General features: G+C 41.4%; 4 protein-coding genes across 6 annotated transcripts; 2 read left to right on the forward strand and 2 right to left on the reverse strand.

Moving 5' to 3' along the window:
• Positions 1–295: 295 nt before the first annotated feature.
• LOC144082200 (integral membrane protein GPR137-like) lies at positions 296–4139 on the forward strand. 2 transcript variants are annotated; one of them, XR_013303190.1, is made up of 9 exons: positions 296–351; positions 1165–1583; positions 1647–1696; positions 2277–2514; positions 2578–2727; positions 2983–3108; positions 3180–3298; positions 3365–3632; positions 3778–4139. XR_013303190.1 is itself a non-coding variant. In XM_077609154.1 (8 exons), the coding sequence occupies exons 2-8, from the start codon at positions 1212–1214 to the stop codon at positions 3459–3461; spliced, it is 1152 nt and encodes a 383-aa protein (XP_077465280.1). In that variant the 5' UTR covers positions 296–351; positions 1165–1211; the 3' UTR covers positions 3462–3667. The 2 variants fall into 2 exon arrangements, 1 of the variants encoding a protein (XP_077465280.1); XM_077609154.1 differs by lacking the exon at positions 3778–4139 and having other exon boundaries at positions 3365–3667.
• A 583-nt stretch (positions 4140–4722) lies between these two features.
• On the reverse strand, positions 4723–13467 carry LOC144082198 (E3 ubiquitin-protein ligase synoviolin-like). Its single transcript, XM_077609152.1, has 16 exons — positions 13287–13467; positions 11854–12005; positions 11665–11757; positions 10882–11034; positions 10718–10766; positions 10388–10491; positions 9813–9939; positions 9643–9742; positions 9094–9159; positions 7946–8062; positions 7122–7273; positions 6645–6773; positions 6428–6568; positions 6148–6331; positions 5463–5584; positions 4723–5388 (listed from the first exon to the last, which is right to left on the reverse strand). Exons 2-16 carry the CDS (start codon positions 11983–11985, stop codon positions 5204–5206), a joined length of 1854 nt encoding a protein of 617 aa, XP_077465278.1. The 5' UTR covers positions 11986–12005; positions 13287–13467; the 3' UTR covers positions 4723–5203.
• Positions 13468–13603: 136 nt separating this feature from the next.
• LOC144082199 (uncharacterized) lies at positions 13604–17234 on the reverse strand. Of its 2 annotated transcripts, XR_013303189.1 has the most exons (12): positions 17086–17234; positions 16936–16995; positions 16686–16839; positions 16504–16587; positions 15710–15857; positions 15514–15640; positions 14982–15318; positions 14818–14909; positions 14603–14743; positions 14485–14540; positions 14228–14407; positions 13604–14046 (listed from the first exon to the last, which is right to left on the reverse strand). XR_013303189.1 is itself a non-coding variant. In XM_077609153.1 (11 exons), the coding sequence occupies exons 1-11, from the start codon at positions 17169–17171 to the stop codon at positions 14328–14330; spliced, it is 1365 nt and encodes a 454-aa protein (XP_077465279.1). In that variant the 5' UTR covers positions 17172–17234; the 3' UTR covers positions 13604–14327. The 2 variants fall into 2 exon arrangements, 1 of the variants encoding a protein (XP_077465279.1); XM_077609153.1 differs by having other exon boundaries at positions 13604–14407.
• Positions 17235–17663: 429 nt separating this feature from the next.
• zdhhc24 (zDHHC palmitoyltransferase 24) lies at positions 17664–20115 on the forward strand. The gene is made up of 4 exons (XM_077609667.1): positions 17664–17854; positions 17924–18239; positions 18869–19146; positions 19221–20115. Exons 2-4 carry the CDS (start codon positions 17935–17937, stop codon positions 19511–19513), a joined length of 876 nt encoding a protein of 291 aa, XP_077465793.1. The 5' UTR covers positions 17664–17854; positions 17924–17934; the 3' UTR covers positions 19514–20115.
• The last annotated feature ends 92 nt before the right edge of the window (positions 20116–20207 follow it).

Raw genomic sequence — 20207 nt, forward strand, 5'->3', positions numbered from 1 at the left:
AAACTGTTTTTTTTTCAACATCCAGTTTTAATCATAGTCACGTTAACACGCTTTTTATGAGCCGAATCGTTTTAAAATCCGTCTAAAATCATGCCAGTTATTATTGCATTTTTGCTGGTGAAAATCACCTTATTCATCCACTTTCCTAGTCAGAGCACCAGGGTGCTGGAGCACATCTCAGTGGCTACTCAATTTGTTTTCCACTATTAGAGCCTGCCGCATAAGTATCTGATTCAAGATGGCCGCCATGTATTTACGCCGCCGTTTCTACCTCTACAAATCTAGCTTTATTAAAGTGAGCTCTACGCTCTGACGTGTGTTGTCGATACCGCTGCTTCCTTTATTGATAAGGTCTGTATTTGATTTACTTCAACGGTTATTTTACATCTGGCAGTTAATGATAGTGAAAGTACAACATAAGTTTCTTGATTTGTTGCGCTATAACCAAAACCAAAAAAACTTCGATCATGGATAGATTAGCTCTTTGAAGTTAGCATGTTGTTTATGACACATTTTCCAACCTGGTTGTCAACACGAATTTTCAATCTTCATGAATTTAAGATTATTGTGTCATCGTACCACAAGATTTTAATGATTAAAATGAATATTGAAATGAATATACAAACACATCAAAATGCTAACTTGGTCAGTATCATGTAAAGAGGTGATATTTAAATGAAACAACAAGGCAAAAAGAGAAAAAAATATTTTAAATGATTTCATGTTTTGGACACATCCATTTTTTTTAAAAAGTGACAGCCCCAGGTTCCATAACTTGTTTTGTAACTTGGATCTTTTGTAACTAGAGCAGTATTTTAATGTAAATTCTGTAATCTGTTCCACGCCCCCCCAAAAAAACGACCAAGTAAAGCCAATTTTGTATGAAAGTTGTGAGAAAATGATAAGAAAATGACTTATCAGTGCATTAAAATAATATGCATGGAAAAACATTTTCTATTGGTGCAGGTGCATAAGTTTAATGAGGAAGCTAACATAAACCACCACGTACGACTCGTACGGTGTTTGTAAGTTTTTTTGGGGGTTTGTAAGGGGAATCATAATCATTTATAAGGGCAGTTATCGGCAGAGGTTGACAGGTATGGTATTTTGTTTTTCATTTCACATCTTTTTCAAGGTTTTCATTATAAACCATTTGATTTACAGGCAAAGGCTTCACCAACCGTTGTCATGGACCTGTAAAAAGCCACGCCATGGAAGCTCCAGTCTCAGCCGCCACTCCCCCCAACTCGTCGGCCCTTGTGCCCCTACGACCGGCTCTCCCTCCCTCGGTCAGGCTCGGCTTCACCGTCCTGTACACGGCGCTGTACGGCGGCCTCTTCCTGGTGGTGTACGCCCAGCTCTGGCTTCTCCTTCGCTACAGACACAAGCGATGGAGCTATCAAAGCGTCTTTCTTTTCCTCTCTCTGTTGTGGGCCGCCCTGCGCACCACCTTGTTTTCTTTCTACTTTCGGAACACGCTGGAGGCCAACCGCCTACCCGCGGCTGTCCACTGGCTCTTCTACTGCTTCCCCGTCTGCTTACAGTTTTTCACACTGAGCCATATCAACTTGTATTTCACTCAGGTGAGCCGACTTTGTGAGGTTTCGTAATCATTTCTGGGATTGACACTTCTCTTGTTTTTACAGGTGCTACTTAAAGCCAGAGTAGCTTTCACCACAGATGCGGATAATCAATTGTGAGTCAACATCTGAACAATTTAACCCTTTGACTGCCCAATGCACGTTTTTGCACAAATTAAAACAGGCCTAACTTGCAAAAATGCAAATGTTTTGAAGCCAGCGCTATGCTAGCGACACCCGATAGAAACGAAAAACTATGTATTAATTTTTTTTCTTTTTTCTTTTTCAAATTCTATATATTTTTTTGTGTTTTCTGATTTTTTTCTTTGTTTTTCAATTTAATTTATTGTCTGTGGTCGTTTTTTTTTAATTAATTTGTAATTATTCACCTTAAAAACTGAGGTTTCCAAAAATAATTAATTCAAATTAAAAAAAAAAAAAATAAATTAATTTGTAATTATTCATTTGAAAAACTGAGGTTTCAAACATTTATTAATTCAAATAACAAACCCAAAAATAGATTAATTTGTAATTATTCATTTGAAAAACTGAGGTTTCAAAAATTCATTTTTATTCAGTTCCTTCTGTATTTATATAAGTAAAACGCAATGCACAAATCCTCCCAGTATTGGGGAGCCAAAGGGTTAAACCTTCGTGGGACAGTCGAGGACAAGATAAAGGCTTGTTTTTGTTTAGGTGCGCGGCTCGCTGTGCGTACGGGACGCTAAACGCCGTCTTTCTCTGCGTCAACGTGGCCTGCGCGGCACTGGCGGACCACGGCGATAGCGAAGGAATGCCGAGCACTTGGAATTTAGTGCTGGTCCGCGTGCTGGTCAACGACTCGCTGTTCATCTTCAATGCCGTGTTGCTAGCCGCTTTGCTGCTGCTGCTGACCCGACACTCTCGCCCGACTGCCTCGCAACTGACCAGAAAGGTGGGGGAGTTTTGTCCTTTGAAAGACAGCGCCCGCAATGATTCGGTGTTCTCGTCGTCGCAGGGGGTGGTCCTGTGTCGCACGGCAGGACTCGGAGCAGCTGTCATCTTCCTCTTTACCAGCCGAGCTTGTTACAATCTCAGCGTCCTTTTTCTGTCTTGGGACCACCATGTCGAATCTTTTGACTTTGACTGGTACAACGTTTCGGATCAGGTACGTTTTTTTTTTCGTTTTACACTGGGATCTCTAACAAAATGATGCATTTTTCACAAGTAGAGACGCATTTTACATGGGGATCTCTAACAAAATGATGGATTTTTCACAAGTAGAGACGCATTTTACATGGGGATGCTCTCATTCAGGTGGCGCGTCAGTCTCACAGTTCTGAGCTATAGGGTTCGATTCTTGTTAAGTTTGCATTGCATGCTCTCCCTGGCCTAGAGTGGGTTTCCTCCGTTTGCTTCACAGGCTGACCTGCGCAATGACCTTGGCGACAGGGGCTACCTGGCTTTCGGCGCCATTCTCTTCATTTGGGAGCTGCTACCAAGCACTCTTCTCATCATCATCTTCAGAGTTCGCCGACCAAGTCAAGAAGTAGTGCAACAGTCGGCTGTGAAACATTTGCCAACTCTTGCCATTTTCACATTTCCGTGTCTTCCTGGCAGGTCAACAACCTGACCGCCAACGACAGGGTCCTCCCTCGACCTTTGTTCTTCGACGATCCTCAAGGCAGTAACGAGGAAGCAGCTGTTCCGTGGACTTCTACGTACCAACCTCAACCAAGGTCAGCAAAGCGGCCTTTTCCTTGATACTGTCCGTTGATTTCACATTTGTCCGTTCTTTTTGTTAGCTGGTACGCGGCAGAGACCACTCCTCTCCTGTTTGCCAATAACCCTCCAAACCAGAATCACCAACACCACACTTTTTACTCTACTCCGCAAAACTGAGGGCAAAAACGCGGGGGACGGACTGTGAAAAACTAAAACCAGCTTACCAGCCAATACATTTTTGCACTGAAAAGCCTCAGGGATTGTCAACAAAGTTATGCGTACGTTCTAGTGCAGTGTTTCCCAACCAGGTTTGCTGCGGCACACTGGGGTGCCGTGAGCAATGGTCAGGTTGCCGCGCGAAATATATATCATACCTGTCAACCTCTGCCCCAAAAACCTTACAAACACCGTACGACTCGTACGGTGTTTGTAAGGTTTTTGGGGGGTTTGTAAGGGGAATCATAATCATTTATAAGGGCAGTTATCGGCAGAGGTTGACAGGTATGATATATGAATATAACGAGATTAAAACTGAACTAATATAAGGTTAAAATCAAAACGTGAAATTATAGATTATACTATTACAAGATTCAAATTGGCATTTTGTTTTCTATTTTTCTCTAACATGAACCAAAAGTTGTTTGCTTTCTGGTGCATCAACTTTTGGCGACGCAAAGTCACATTTTTTTTGCGTAATAATAGGAGATTCAAGTCGTATTTGGAGATTAGTCATACAATTATGCGATTAAAAACATGACATTATACTTATTTTTGCATCACTCGAACTGAAAGTTGTTCAGGGTCCGCAGACATCAACTTTTGGTGACATTAGGTCATTGTGAAAAATTTGATTTTGGAATATGATGTGATTCCTGCTGATAAAACTTTGATGAGAATGACTTTTGTTAATATAGACGACAGTTTTAAATGAAAAGATTTTCAGATGGCAGTGTCCCTTCAGATTTTTTTTAATGCAAAAAGTGTGCCGCAGCTTAAAAAAAGGTTGGGAAACATTGTTTTAGCGGTTGTAACAACTACATTGGAAAATATGACTGTTGTCGTTCAAAGGGAATTTGTGGAAGACAATCGCCAGAAACATGAATGTTGGTTTAGGTGCATTTTGTCACTTTGTTAACAGACAAGCACTTCCTTGAAAAGCTTCATTTACATTCCTTTTTTTTATTCGAATGTATTTAGGAGTGGGCTGAAACAGAAGGAAAATATATCACTGCTCCAAGTGAACCGGAAGCTTTTCATCCCACTTTAGCGTTGTGATCATATTGGAAAGTTATTGCATTAAGAGTTTGGTTGACAACTATAGAAAGCAATTGTGACAATCACATTTATACTGTGTAAACAAACTTTTGCTGGTGCTGCCAGTTAAGTGTAAATCCATTCTCATCTTTTTGAAAAATTGGAATGAATTTCAAGCCCAGCCTGCAAGAAAATGTCACACAGTTTATTCTCCTTTTATGTACAGATCATCCTAATAAACCCTTTATACATTATGTACATATTCAAATAAATCTGTCACAGCACCGGAACACGGCGCTGTTTCGTAAAGGGAAGAAAATGTTACCAAACTTTGTTTTGTTTTTTTTTCGATCTGAGGACTTCACTGTGCAATGTAACAAGTGAGAAACTTTCTATTGAAGCCGGCTGATTAAAGAATCTAAGAATTAACGTGCAGGCACCGTCAAAGACAGCCAAACTACCAAATACTAATCCAAAGCGCGACACTCGTTCCCTAAATCGTCGGAGTTCCTTTTGACTCGCCGCGATTGTTTAGTGTTGGTGGAAAAAAAAACATGCTGCACTTTTGACACAGGAGTGAAAAAGGTCCCTGCAGTTTTGAGTTCATCTCGAATTTCGGGTTAAACAAATCACGGCCGAGAGCTGAAGTCGGCTTCCGCGTGGGCTCAATCGTCGGTGGGCGGAAGAGGCGACGTTTCCAATTTCCGAAGCCGCCGCCGCCTCAGTTCGGCGGCGCCGGGCTCGCCGTCCTCGTCCTCCAATTCGCCGTCTGTCTTGTCTCTGCTCTCGCTTTCCCAAGCGCCGGAAGTAGAAGCGGCGCAGTCGTCAGTCTGGACCCGAGTTGGACTCGCTAGGTGACAAGGAAACACGTGAAATTGATGGAAATAAAAGCTCGGGGAGTTTGCGGGTGTCGGAGGTTCTTACCGCTGAGGTAGGAGGAGGCTTTCCCCTGACTCGGTTCGGCCGTGCTCGGGCTGGCGGTGGGGAATGAGGCCAAAGGGTTCGACCCGCCGGATTCTGCCGTGCTGGCGTCAGACCTCGGAGGGCTGCGGGAGAACAACATGTCTTAATCTTTGAGTTTACGTTTAACACGTATACACAAAAAAATATTTAAAAGAAAAAAATATAGGCAAATAATTTAAATCTGAATTTAAAAAAAAGGAGAAATTGAAAAATAATTATCTAGCTAAAGAATCTTTGGAAAAAAAAACAGCGTGCCTATTTCTAATCTATATTTACATTCTCACTATTTTAAAAATCGATTTAATTTTAGGATTTGCAACTATTAGCTTTATTTTTCAATTGACCTGAATTTTGTATGCTCATTTTTTCTTGAATTTCATTCATAGACCTCAAAATAAATTTTGTTTAGCATTATATTGGTTCATCTTTTCTCTATTTTGAAATAAATATCCGTATTGGCCACATTGTCTTGCGTTATGGCGTTTCGTCCGTCATCTTGCAGTTTTGTGCATGTAAGCCACACTCGATTTAGTCATGATTTGAAAATACGGTACATCTGTTCTTTCGTTTTGGATACTCAGTGTGGTCAGAGAGGTTGTCTTTCTGCCCAGACAAACAAAAAATTAGAGGGAACATTGATCCTCACGTAAGTGTGGCAACGGTGCTGAGGTAATGGTGGATGTTGAGCATGGCGGCATCCAGCAGGGTGTGGATGTTCTGAAGACACTGCAGCCTGGCTTCCAGACCCCGGCGGCCCTCGGCCTCCAGCTCCCTCAGCTCGTCTTCCGACAACTGGGACAGAGACGGCGGAGGCGGGGGCATGGACGACACTGAAGGAAAGACGGGAAAAGTCAGTTCTCACAATAAGACGGCGGATATCAGCAATACGAGGCGCGTCGTATCGTGAAAATCCTGTCAAGTCTTACTGAAGGGAGGAGGAGGTGGCGGCATGGGAAGCCACGGTGCGGTTGGGAAGGGAGGCGGGTGAAGGGAGAAAGGGAATCCGGGAACTGTCGGGGCGGCGGCAGCGGCGGCGTCTGCGCCAGGTGAAGTGGACTGACCCGTACCTGACGGAGACACGAGTTGACGTTTAACAACTCTCGAAGCTTTCTTTGCCCCGATTGCGAGCACGGACGGACTCACCGGCCGCCGGAGAAGCGTCCGCGTTGCCCTGCGGCACGTCGGCGGCACCTGCCGGGGGAGGCACGGGTGGAAAGGGACCCCAGAAGGGAAAGAGGCCCGGTGGGAATCCAGGCAACAAGCCCGGTGGCACTAGAAAGGAAAAGGGAGCTCATGAAAAACCAACGCTACTTCTACTTTTGTTTCCCCAATCAAGAATAACTTGACATGTCAAGTCAACTAAGCAGAAGATACGTCTGCCCGGTACACGGTCGATTGGTCGCCGGTCTTTTGGTCGCCCGGAGGGTAAGTGATAATTACCATTTAAATCGTTGCTCAAATTCCCTAAATACAAACTGCGAATGACTATTTAGTCATACTTAATGCCCTAGTAATTATTAGGCTAAAGAAAAGCTCCAAATTTCCCGTACCTTTATTGTGTTTTGCGCCCCCTCCAGACCAACAAAATTTGAAGAAAGTACAGAATAACTTGACACTCACCATTGGCTGGCTGGGCAGCGGGAGCAGGGGCTGCTTGGGCAGGGGGCGGAGCCTGGGCCGGGGTAGGAGTCTGATTGTTGTTAGACGCCCGCAAGACATCCATGCGACAGGTGGGACAGGTTTGCTGTCTCTGGAACCAGGAACGCAAACAACTGCGTGGGGAGAGAAGCTATCAGCTTCCATTTTTTTTTTTCACCAAAGATTTGATTCCATTTTTTTCACCCCCACCCTTATTTAAGGAGAAAATATAAACTAAAGACAGTGAAAGCTCTAGTTCTTTAGTAAAATCTTGAGTTTATAGGGCATGCATTCAACTCAGAGGCTGCCAATGACGGTGCTAGATGTCCAATCCATTAGGACAGGGAGACGCTGTGAAAATATACTGATTAATAATTTAAAATATATAATTATTTATTAAATCTGGCGTCTACATATCTAAAAATCGTTAGGTCATGTTGGCCACACTTATTTAAGCATGTCAACGTCCGTGGAAGACATGTCTTTATGGGTTCACTTTTTTCTTTTAAATATCAAGAATAGTCACTTGCCCTATAAAGAGTTAAAAAAATTAAATGTTGCTCAAAAGTAATGTTAAAAAAGTGCCTCATTTTTTTTCCTCTCCCCAATGTGTGCTGTCAGCCTTCATATAAATAAGACAAATATTTGTCAAGGAATCTTTTGAGTGACTAGTTGCTGGAATTCCTTTTTTTTTTTGCAAAAAAAAGAACCAAAACGTCAGACCAACTTTGAACCTATTGAATATTTTGCTTTCCAATGCGTTTGCTCAGCTGTCATCTTTATTTGAATTCTCCAACAAGACTCACCTGGAGTGGAAAATATGATTGCAAGGCAGTTTCTTAGCTCCAGTGACCATCTCTTCTCGACAGATGATGCAAACATTGTCCGAAGCCTGCAGGTCTTCGGGGGTAGCGTCTGGGTATCTGATGACCAAACAGAAGAGCAAAAATGGTTGATTTTTCATATGGGGGGCAGTGCATTCGAAAAAATGAGGTAAATATGAAAACTATCATAATTAAGCTTCACGAGCCCTGGAAGTTTGTTTCATAGCAGAATCAAAACAAAGCTACTTACAGTCGTACCTCTACTTACAAAATTAATAGATTCCAGAACTTTTTTTTTAACTTGAAAATTTTGTAAGCAGGTGTACTTTATATGTAAATTCTCTAATTCGTTCCATGGTCCTTACACAACTACCAACTAAACCCTTTAAAGTTTGTCAAAGTGTCCCAATTTTGTATGAAAGATGTGAGGAAACACAAAAATGAGACATTATAAAGAAATGATTTATAAATGTCTTAAAATAAATAAAGCATCTGAAAATGTGTCCTGCGCCACTGAAATAGTTTCCTTCGCGGCAGTTATAATGGGAGATGTTATACCCGCGTTTGTCCGCCAGATGGCGGCAAGAGCCCGTTCTACCATGGTCGAAAGCCGTCCACTTTGTAGTACTACATTTTATTACTTTTACGTGCGCCCTGTGTGTGTGTGTGTGTGTAAATATGTGCTGCATTGCATTTGTACGGTTTTTAATCGCTTAATAAGGGGAATTGCAATCATTAATAAGGGGAGCATTTAGATGGGGTGGACAGGTATGTAAGAGAATCTTGAAACATGGATAGTGGTTGTTGCAAGAACAGCCAATTGAATTGAATTGAATGCTTTTATTGTCATTATATGAGTTAGAATGAGAGCCATGAAATGAGAGGCCAGTAGACGGTAGAGATGTTCTAAAGTGAGAACCAATGCACCCGCGACAATATTTTCAAAATAAAATAACAGATAAGGAAATGCATTTACTTTTGGGGGGATTTCGTAACTTGGATCTTTTTTGTATCTCGAGTCACTCATTTGCATATTAAAAAATGTGTAACCTGAAAATGTTGTACCTAGATGCATTTGTAAGTATGACTGTATATTGAAAACTATTTGATAAAAAAATATGCATACTCACAGTGTATTCATGTTACGAATGGCTCTCCGAGACATTATAGCATCAGTCACGGCTTTCTTAAATTGTCTGAATAGGCAAAGGAAAACACACACACACACGAAGCTTAGTTAAAATGTCTTTGGTGGGGAAAAAACATCATAGTAAATGTACATTTTTCTTTTTTTTTCCCATACTTTGGTCACTTTATTTTTCTTGTTCATCCCAAAAAATGTAAGGTAGTAATGTGTGAATTCCTTCATTCATTATTTTTTCTGAACAGCGTATCTTCTAGACATCCCATTGCTTTTTGAGCTGGAGGGGCAAATGAACCCGGTCTAAAAGGAATTGGACATCTAGCGCTGTCTACTGCACTGGAAGATGAGTCATCACAGCAAGTTCTTCTAATTTAAATAAATTGGATGTCTATTGAGTTGGGTAAAGACGTATGGTAGAAAAGGTGAATTATTCTTTGTTTATTTTGACAGCAAAATTCAATATGCCGATTTTTCTTGCTGTGGCTTGAGTTCACTAACTTAGGCGGCTCATGTGGAAATTTTTTTTTGGTCTCACCTCATAGCCAGATACATGGGCCGGATTGCAAACAGGGGGAAAGTGTGAACCTTCATCATAATGGTCATAAAGGCAATGTAGAGGAGAACTTTTATGAAACCTGAAAGGTAATGTACGCGGGCGGTTATTATTTTTTTAATGTACACATCAAATTTTAAGCAGGCAATTACCAGTGAAGAGCTCAGTGTAGAGCATATAGACAGCCTTGTTGTCCCAGGGATTCTCACTTTGTAAATCGACAGTGTGCAGGATGTACTTAATGAACATCGTCAACACCATGGTCAACAGGATGGCATACTGCAAGGAAATATGTTAAGCATACGCAAAAGAGCAGGCACATTACAGTGGTACCTCGACTTACGAGTGCCCCGACATACGAGCAATTTGAGATACGAGTAAAATTTCGGGTAAATATTTATCTTGAGATACGAGACACATTTTGATATACGAGCATACAGCGGACGCAAGAGGCTGCTCATAAGAACAGCATGGGCACCGTCTTTCTGGTGGCAACTCCTTCGTGTAATGTCTCTACGAGCACTGGGCGCAGCGTTGCATTTTTTCAGTGTTTTTTTTTTTCCCCGTTAGTCAGTTGTTTGTTTTTAGTTCATTCCTATGGGAAACGTTCATTTGAGTTACGAGTAAATCCACATACTAGCTAAGTCCCGCCCGGAACGAATTAAGCTTGTATCTCGAGGTACCACTGTATATTAAAATTGAATCAATTTCTTGTCATTAGACCAACCTCAAAGCCAAAAACAAGCTGGACGGAGGCTCCTCGGCTAATAATGCTCTGACAGGCGTGGTAAACAAACATACAGTCCAAGACTCCCAAGAGCCCCATGAGAGCTAAAGAACATAAAGAAAACCAAACACATTTTTAAAATAACCACACAACAGCGACCTTTTTAACACAGTTGAGTGTAGTTGAGGATGATGTTGAAGAGCACCTGGACCACATTAAGATTTATTTTAGTGCAACAAATAAAGAGAAGTGAAAATAAAACCACGGCAAAACAGAAATTCAAAATGCATCTCTTGGCTCCAGTGTGTGTGTGTGTGTGTGTGTACTTACATAACACTCGGAAGTGGAAAAGATAGGATATGTTTGGACTTCGTTCCATCTAGCAAGTTGAACAGAGAGAAAATAAATTATTATACAATGTTTTTGAAACACGTGCAGTTTCATATCCCATTTGCTGTCTTCACTGGACAATAAGATATTTTGTTTCCACTTACAAAATCCACCCGGTCCTCAGCCAACCAGTGAAAGCACTTAAGGAAGACCAGAAGTGTGAAGAGGGCAACAAAGCGTGGAGAAAAGTCATCCCTGAATACAGTGAAGGCCAGGCAAGTCTCGGTCACTGCGTACCAGGAGCGCTCAATCAGATGCTGATGGGCGAGACAAAGAAAAGTCGAGAGATAGAAAACTATTAATTCAGTGTAGTCCACAACACCTATTAAACAAACATTTACACGTACAGTAATACCTTGAGATACGAGCTAAATGCTTTCCGGGACCGAGCTCGTATGTCAATTTACTAATATCTCAAATCAATTTTCCCCATATAAAATAACTAAATACAAATTAATCCGTTCCCACCCTCTGAATAAAAACACCTAAAATAGGATATTACAATGGAAAATCATGTTTTTAATTGTTTTAATTCAGCACCTATGCTCACAAAGTAACAAATATCTATCTAGTGGTTATGATCTGCACTAAAATGTGGCATCATATTCTTGTATGTCAAATTTCTGTCATATCTCAGGGCAAAAATTTGGTCGGAATTTTCCTAGTATATCACATTTCTCGTACCGTATTTTCACGACTATAAGGCGCACCGCAGTATAAGGCGCACCCTCAATGAATGACACATTTTAATTTTGGATTATAAGGCGCCCTGTCTATTTTGGAGGAAATTTAAGACTTTTAAGTGTGCCTTATAGTCGTGAAAATACGGTATGTTGGGTGGGACACTCGTATGTCAATGTATTACTGTGCTATAAAGTGAAACTCACCTCCATTTCGGCAGCCCTTAACTGTCCAAAAAACACCTTCCTCATGAACTTTCCCGCAAGAAACACCAATACAAAAGCCTGAATGTACAACACCTACAACAAAATACAAAAAGTATTAGCTCTTGATAAATTGACCATTGACTAGAGCTGCAACAAATAAATGTGTATTTAACTTGAGCGCCCTCTTACCGCCATGCTGGGGCTGCTCTTGGTGAGATAAACTACAGTTGGGTAAAACTGATGTTTGAGGAGGTAAGCGTGTGCCACCACGGCACCAGTCAACGCCAGACTGGTGACGGTCACCAAGGCTGCTCGCACCATTTTGGACTGGATTACACCTTCTGGAAAGGGAATGCTGATTGTGATGTTACAGCAAAACAAAGCCACTCTTGTATCATTCATTCAGTCATTCATTTTCCGTACAGCTTATCCTCACAAGAGTTGTGGGGGGTGCTGGAGCCTATGCCAGCCAACTAAGGGCATAGGCGGAGGACACCCTGAATTGGTCGCCAGCCAATCGCAGGGCACAAGGAGACGGCCAAGCATTCACGCTCGTAATGATACCTAGGAGCAAGTGTTCAAACAACCAAGCATGGATGTTTAAGGGGGGGTGGATGGAAACCGGAGTACCCGGAAAGAAAAAAACGACGGAGGCCTGAGGAGAACAGGCAAATTCCACAAAGGAATGTCCGAATTTGGGATTGAACCCTCGATCTTAGAACTGTGATCAGGACGTGCTAACCACTCCTCCACCGACCGCCACTCTTGTAACACAAGCTTGCCAAATACTTAAGTAGTATTTGATGAAGAGACTTCAGAATTTCTCCAAAGGGCAAGTACACGTAGCCATAAATTGCTGGGTTCCAGCACCCCCCGCAATCCTTGTGAGGACAAAAGAAGTTTTTAACTTTTGAATTAGATAAGATTAGATACTTTTATTCATCGGGTATTTGGGAAATTTCATTGTCACGGTAGCAAGAGGGTGAGAATACAGGAAAATACATTTTAGACATGAATGAATAGGTAATAAATAAGTTAATTAATTATTATTAAATTATTGTATTTATTGAATTATTATTAAAGTATTATTACATTAATTATTTCTTTAAGAGAAGTATAGCACTGCAGTTAAAAAAGTTTTGTTTTACAGCTAATGTTCAACTATTCTTTTTTTCAACAATAAAATAAGATTGACAGGAATTATTAAAGTACATGCTGTTGATTGCACACAAATTTTGAGATCGCCACGTCAAGGGTTTTCAAAAATCTGTGATTGGCCACAAAATGAACATTATCTGTTTTTGCTGCTTCTCGACTCTCATTACTTTTAGCCGCCTCGTTTACTAACATTTTACCTCGTCATTTAAAACACTACTTCAGACACACAAACTCGATTAAAAGCAAAATTCCGATACTCGTAAAAGATGTCAAGCATAAATTCGCACAAGATGGGTGTGATGACTAAAATGCGACGTCAACGAATCCCACTATCAGCACTTTCACATGAGTGGAAGCCATAAATATGATCTAAATTGCAGGTATATGCAAGGTTAGCTCACGTCGGCTAGCCTCAGCTAGCTTAGCCGGTAGCATTCCAGCTGTCAACGCAATTCTGAACTCACCAAAGTGATGTAAGCGGTAGACTTGGGCCTTGCTTAGAAGAAGAGTTTCTTCTTTTTTTCTACGATATATATAGTCTCTATATTCACTTCATTTCGAGAAAGGGAAGCAGCCTTTCTATTTCTTAAATTCTCGCCCCTTTCCTACGGACTACGTGTTTATCTTTGGCTTGCTGTCTGGACGCCACGTCACATCCGGTTTTACGGTAACGAAACGCAACATTGGATTGGATTGGATAACTTTATTCATCCCGTATTCGGGAAATTTCATTGTGACAGTAGCAAGAAAGGGCATAGTTATAAGTTAGACAGTACAGTCAAAGGCCGCAGAACAACAAAGCAAAAGCAACAAGCACAAAGTACAAAGCAAATCAATGTCAATGGGATCATTAAGAATCACCAAATCATTATGACAGAAAAGCAGAAAAAAACACAAAATGAGCTACGAGTTTTGGTTGCAAAAATGGATAGACTCAAAAAGACGTAAAGTTGGACAAAAACTGGAACCACACACAGGAAGTCTTCCACGAGATGGGGAACTTCTGCAGACTGTGACCGAGGTAGAGAATCTTAGAATCTGGTGTAGGCAAAACCACCTCCACATCAACACCAGTAAAACAAAGGGAGGGATCATGGACAGCACCTCCCACCCCCTGCATGAGTCTGTGGAGTCCCTCCGAAGCTCCTTTAGCAATAGACTGCGGCACCCTCATTGCAGGAAGGAACGCTTCCGCAGATCCTTCCTCCCATCAGCTGTCAGGCTCTTTAACAAAAAAGTGTTAAGACCTACCGTATGCATGCATGTACATTTATGTGTATGTATGTATATATGTGCTAAGCAAAACGCTTATTTATTTATATATTTATTCATGTATGTATTTATTAACTTACTTATTACCTATCTATTTATGTCTAAAATGCTTTTCCTATTCCTGCATCCTCACCCTCTTGCTACTGTGACAACGAAATTTCCCGAATACGGGATGAATAAAGTTATCCAATCCAATCCAATAACTGGTATACAAAGTTCGGCGTTGATGGTAATTAGTCGTAAAAATGCTCATCGGAGTCACTCTGCTCATCCAGTTGTGGTCTGGCTTGGAAAATCTCTATGTTGCACATGGCTGGAAAATAAACAAAAACCTCAATGAACATCCACGAAGGCCCATAAATTTGCATTTTGTTTATTTTTTGAAGATACCTTTGTTGGCGGTGATGTTATCTTTGGATTTCTCTCCTGTTTTCGCACATTTGTCCCTACAAAGGAAACATGGAGGACGATTAATTACACTGAATATATTTTATTCTACTGTACTCACTTTCTTATCATTTTTTGAGGTTGAGGTGCAAGGAGATTCTCGACGTCGTCATCGCCGAGCTCACTTGAGTTTTCATCCGATCTTCCTGCCTGGCTGTCGTTGTCTTTAAAACCTTCTTGTGTAGTGAAGTGCACCCTGGGTCTGAAAACATCAATTCTGTTCACCTGGCTCATTTTATTGGGGAAAAAAACCCAATTCAATTTATAACTTCTTACTTGTTTTGCGGATGTGAGACGATAATGTCATCAGAGTCTCTCTCGTTTGTTTCCTCCTCTTCTTCCACATTGTCCTCACTGCCGTCTTCATCCTGCAAACAAAACCAAATCCTGTTTTTTTCTGCCCGTTCGCCTTGTCGGATTGGTCGACATCTCCATCCTACTTCTTTTGATGTATCTTCTGCCTCATTGTCATCCAAGTCGCTCTCATCTTTTTCATGACTTTTCTCTTGTGTCTCTTCATCCTCATCGTCTTCGCCTCCCGCTGACTCAGACGAGGAAGGAGAATTGTTGAAAGGACTTTTAGGCGCTTCTTGTTCACTTTGGGAATTTTTGGAATCACTCGTAGAATCGCTCTTTGGGCTCTTTCCTATTTCATTCTTGATGGTCAGTGGGGATCCAGCAAGATGTCCCCCAATCTTCGCACTCACGCTGACGCTGTCTTTGTGCCATGACTCGTTGCTTTTAGAATTTGGAGCCGCGGGTGAAGTTCTCAATGATCTGAAACGTCAGAGGAAAGAGGAAAGCAACATTCAATCCAAGTGCGCCTTAATATGTGAGTACTTTTTCATTTAGTTTCATTTAGAGCCAACTTGCATACAAATTTCTGCCTTCATAATGGCTCAAAATAGTTCTAATATCGTTTACAGTGTACGTAAATGAATAAATATTATGGTGTAACAATGAGAGTCTCACTCTTGGGAGCTGCTTTTGTCTTTCTCTGGGATGTTTCTTTTTTTCTTCCTCTTCTCATTCGTCACCTTTCTGGACTCTCTGCTAGTGCTGCTGTCTCCATTTTCGCCATATTTGGTGGGCAGACGGACTAACAGAGAAAATGTATGTAAATACATGCCAGGCAAAATTATTAAGAGCAATGCTTTACTATTTGCACCTGGTTTAAAATCCAACTCCAGGGATAATTGCCTGCTTTCGCTCCTGGCGGCATCGTCTGCATCAGATGCCATTGTGGACCAGGGCAGGTCCGCCTCAGTGGATTTGGACACTTGCGCTTCCTTTCTTTTCAGATCCAGCTTTAAACACTGTTGGAGAAACATACTGTACTCTTAGCTCACTAATACAGTAATACATTGAGATACGGGCTTAATCTGTTCCGGGACTGAGCTCGTATGTTAATTTACTCGTATCTCAAATCATTTTCCCCATAGGAATAAACTATAAATACAAATTAGTCCGTTCTCACCCTCCGAAAAAACACCAAACACTGGACATTACAATGAAGAAACCTCTTTTTATTTGTTCTAATTTACTACCTGCTCACAAAGTAACAAATAGCTATCTAGACTTTATGATCTTCAATATTAAAATGTGACAGTCAGCTGCATTGGGAACCATTCTGGCTCTTATCTCAAATTTGTCTCGTATCTAAAGGCAAAAATTTGCTCTGAATTTTCCTTGTATCTCACATTTCTCGTTTGTTGGGACACTCGTATGTCAAAGTATTACTGTAAAAGCAGCATCTCCAAATTGACACTAAGACTTCTTTGAATCGTATTATTACAAAGGAGTTACAGTTTATCAATATTTTTGGGGAATGGTAAGGTTGAGCTTCATCCTGCGACAACAAGCGGGTGGAATTTTCATGTATATTTCAATAGTTATCCTTTAGAGAATATAGTGTAATTGTTTTATATTGGCCTTTAAGGCAATTATGTCTATGTTTGATACCTGTTTGTAATAAACTCGTGTTTTCTCTCCGAGTTCTTGCTGTTGGTCGGTAGAGCTCTCCTCCAGAAATAGGTCGTACTCCATCTACGGGGGTCAAACTGTTCATGTTTTTGCATTAAAAAGTAGAAATGAGTGAAAACAATGAGGCCTCCTTGATGTCGAAATGGCCTTCTTCTGCGTACCCGAAGAGTCTTCATAGCAGCCGTGGCGGCTATCATGTCTCTCAGTGTGTCTTGAGCTCTGTCAAACTGCCGCAGAAGTTCTCGGTTACACTGTCGGGCGGCATGCTCTCGGTCCTTCAGCTCCAGCCAGCGTTTTCGTAGATGTGTCGTTTGACTGCGGAGAACATGCAAAACCAGTCAAGGGAGTCACTTATTTCCATAAAGACGGATTTCCCTAGAAGATTAATCATCATTTGGTCCAGATACTTACATCGTTTGGAGCCCCGTACGTGAGCCGAGGTCATATTTTGACGCATTTGGCTTTTGGAGACTGAACAGTGAAAATATAATGCAGTCGGATACATTATTTTCGAATTAGTGCAATTTTTAGAACCCCGCCGCAAAGGATCAAGGATCTTACCTTGTTTTGTGAATATTTCTGCTCAGATTTTTATAAGTGTTTGGATTTAGATTCCAAAGTGACAGTAAATTCTCAGACGCAGCCATGGGAGCAGATTTGCAAAGGGCACTGAGATTAAGGTCACTTTGTGGGTGGGAGGGAACAAAGGCAGGAAATCCTCTTTGAGTGCAGTAGATTTGCATATATTGACATATCGCCTCATGGTATAGTTAATAGATATTTTTTATACAGCCTCTTGCCCATAGTTATCTTGGTTTAGGCTCCAGCACCCTCGTGCGGATGCGGAAAATGAATAAACGCAATGATGTGGAAGTGCCAAATTTCCTCATTTATTCAGAGAAGAACATAGATGACAGGTTAAAGATTTAAACTGAGAAATGCATCATTTTAAGGGAAATGTGTCAAATGCCAAAAAGTTCATTTAAAAAAAAAATATTTATTTATTTTTTAGTATGCGCCAATTGCACTCTGTAGGTGCAAATCACTCGTTCTTTTCAGAAAACCCGGTATTTTCTCACAACACAATTACCCCCAAAAACTATTTAAAAAACAAAACATCTCCGCCGGATGTGACGTCACCCAATTCGCTGTTTCGGGAAGATATAACGGAAGTTCTGCAAATGTACAGGCAATAATTTCCTCTACCCCCTTTCCCTAATGTATTCATAAACCTAATACACAATGCTCCAAATAAATCCCCAAAACATTAGTTAGTTAACGCAAGACCTGTACTTCAAAAGCTAACCGAGTAGCTCGTTGGCTAATGAAGGTAGCAACCACGGTGCGTCTTTCAAAAGAGTTCTTCCGCTCAGCTGTATGTGTCTTTTTTTAACAACAGTGCAGGAGACCATGATGAGCTACGCAGCCCGAGTGTTTCACAAAGTGGAAAGGACGTGCTATCACCTCCCGGTAATCCTCAACACTTTCCTGGTCTTTTCCATCACCGGAGAAGTGAGCTACCTCGTGTTGCTCGAGGCTCCGCTGACGGCGGAGCTGAAAAAGACGGAATGGTCCTCGCGGTGGAAATCCCTGCACCTGCTGGCCCAATACTTTATGCTTTGCAACATTTGCTGGAACGCCGTGCTTTTTGTCAGAACCAGCCCGAGCATCAAGGGCGTGTTCCTGGGAGGGGACGGCGTGGGACAGGGTTGGAGGTAAGCAAGTTGAGGGTAAAAAATACATAACTGGCTTCGTGTTTATGCCTTGAATATTTTCAACTGCTCCTACTGCGAGGTTACAAAACAGAAGAACAAGAAATAATGTGTTATTAAATGTTTGAGTTTGATTTATTTAGTAAAGGGACAGCCATGTCAGCTGGCATGGGCATCTCTTGGTACAGCACATTCACTTCCAAATTGTGGGGGAAATGATTCACTATAACTTCACTGTTTTATCTAACAATTCATTCATTTTTTATACCTCTTCCTCACATGGGTCGTGGGGAGTGCTGGAGCCTATCCCAGCTATCTATGGGCACTAAGCAAGGTACACCCCAAATTAGTGTCCACCCAATCGCAAAGCACAAATAGATGAACAACCAATCACAGCTAGGGTCAATTTAGAGTGTCCAATCAGTCGACCGTGCATGTTTTTGGGATGTGTGACGAAATCAGACAACCTGGGAAAAACCACGCAAGCCCAAACATGCAAACTACACAGTGAGGACCCACCTGGGATCGACCCTGACCCCAGAACTTTGAGGCTGACAGACTAACCACTTGTCCTATCTAAAAATGATCATTTGATAACACTGCTGTCTTTTTTAAAAAAAAATATCCACCAGGTACTGCTATGCGTGTGAAACTCACACTCCTTCACGCTGCTCCCACTGCTACGATTGCAAAGTGTGCGTGCTGAGGCGGGACCACCACTGCGTTTTCTTCGGGCAGTGTGTAGGCTTCCGCAACTACCGTTACTTCCTGAGCTGCTTGCTCTTCATGTGGTCGGGGCTCCTGTACGCCACGCTGATGAATGCCGAGGTCTTTATCGTCATTTTGAAAGAAGGTGTGACGATGCATAGCGTTCTGCTGCTCTTGGTACCCTGGATCATGCTGGTTTCAGGTAATAGCGTGAATGTATTTTGTAGTTTTGATCCCTTGCATTTATGTTTTTTTTAATGTCTTTGTTCCAACTAGGCCAGGTCACGGCACGTGCCTTCACCTTTGCATTTATTGCCGACACTTGCGTCGTGGGCCTCCTGTTGGTTTCCGCCTTCTTCTTCTTCCATCTCTTCCTACTTTTCCGAGGACAAACCACAAGGGAGTGGTACTCGTCTCGCCGCCCCTACAGCCTGGGACTTGTGGGCAACTTGCATCACACCCTTGGGAGTCGCTGGTACCTGTGCTGGGTCTGTCCGCTTATCCCGTCACCTCTACCTGGAGATGGGATACACTTCCAGATGACAGGCTCTCTGGAACCCACCCGATAATGAAGCCTGGGGGTTGGTTCTGTTGAGCAAAAACAAGAATGAATAACTTTTTGAAGGCTCAACACTTTGAATGTCACGTCCAAAAATGTTTTCCTTGCAGGAAAATGGCACTGAAAAGTCACACTGGATGTATTATTGCTCATATTATTATTATTATTATTATTATTGCCACTACCTTCAATCACACAGTATATTTTTGGTTAAGTTTAGTATTCAGATGATACAGTTAGTTAAAGTTAAAGCACATTCTTTGTACATTTATTTACATGTCTGTGGCTTCACAACATTGACATGAATGATCCATTACCACCGTTCACACCAAATGCCTTATTAAATCGCTTTTTTCATATTACATGATTAAATATCAGCCATTTTGATTTCTCAATGACTTCTATTACTGTTTAGAGAAATATATTTTCTCAGTACTATAAAGTATTCTTCATGTTGTAATAAAAAATGCTGTTTCCTTGAATATTTGACCCAAATTGTTTCCAATTGATTTAAATTAACTGTTTTATGTTTGAAGTGTTGTCACTATAGGTGTATGGTTTCCATTTGTGATTTACAAGTTTATTATTAAATTGCTGCTATGCTAAAGGGGATGATTGTTGCGTGCATTATTTTTTTTTTCGGTAGCAATATAGCGCAAGCATTTGGCAAAAGTATGGAAGTTTCGTCATTTAAAAGTATGTTT

This window comes from Stigmatopora argus, chromosome 9 (genome assembly GCF_051989625.1).
Source record: "Stigmatopora argus isolate UIUO_Sarg chromosome 9, RoL_Sarg_1.0, whole genome shotgun sequence".
NCBI lineage: Eukaryota > Metazoa > Chordata > Actinopteri > Syngnathiformes > Syngnathidae > Stigmatopora > Stigmatopora argus.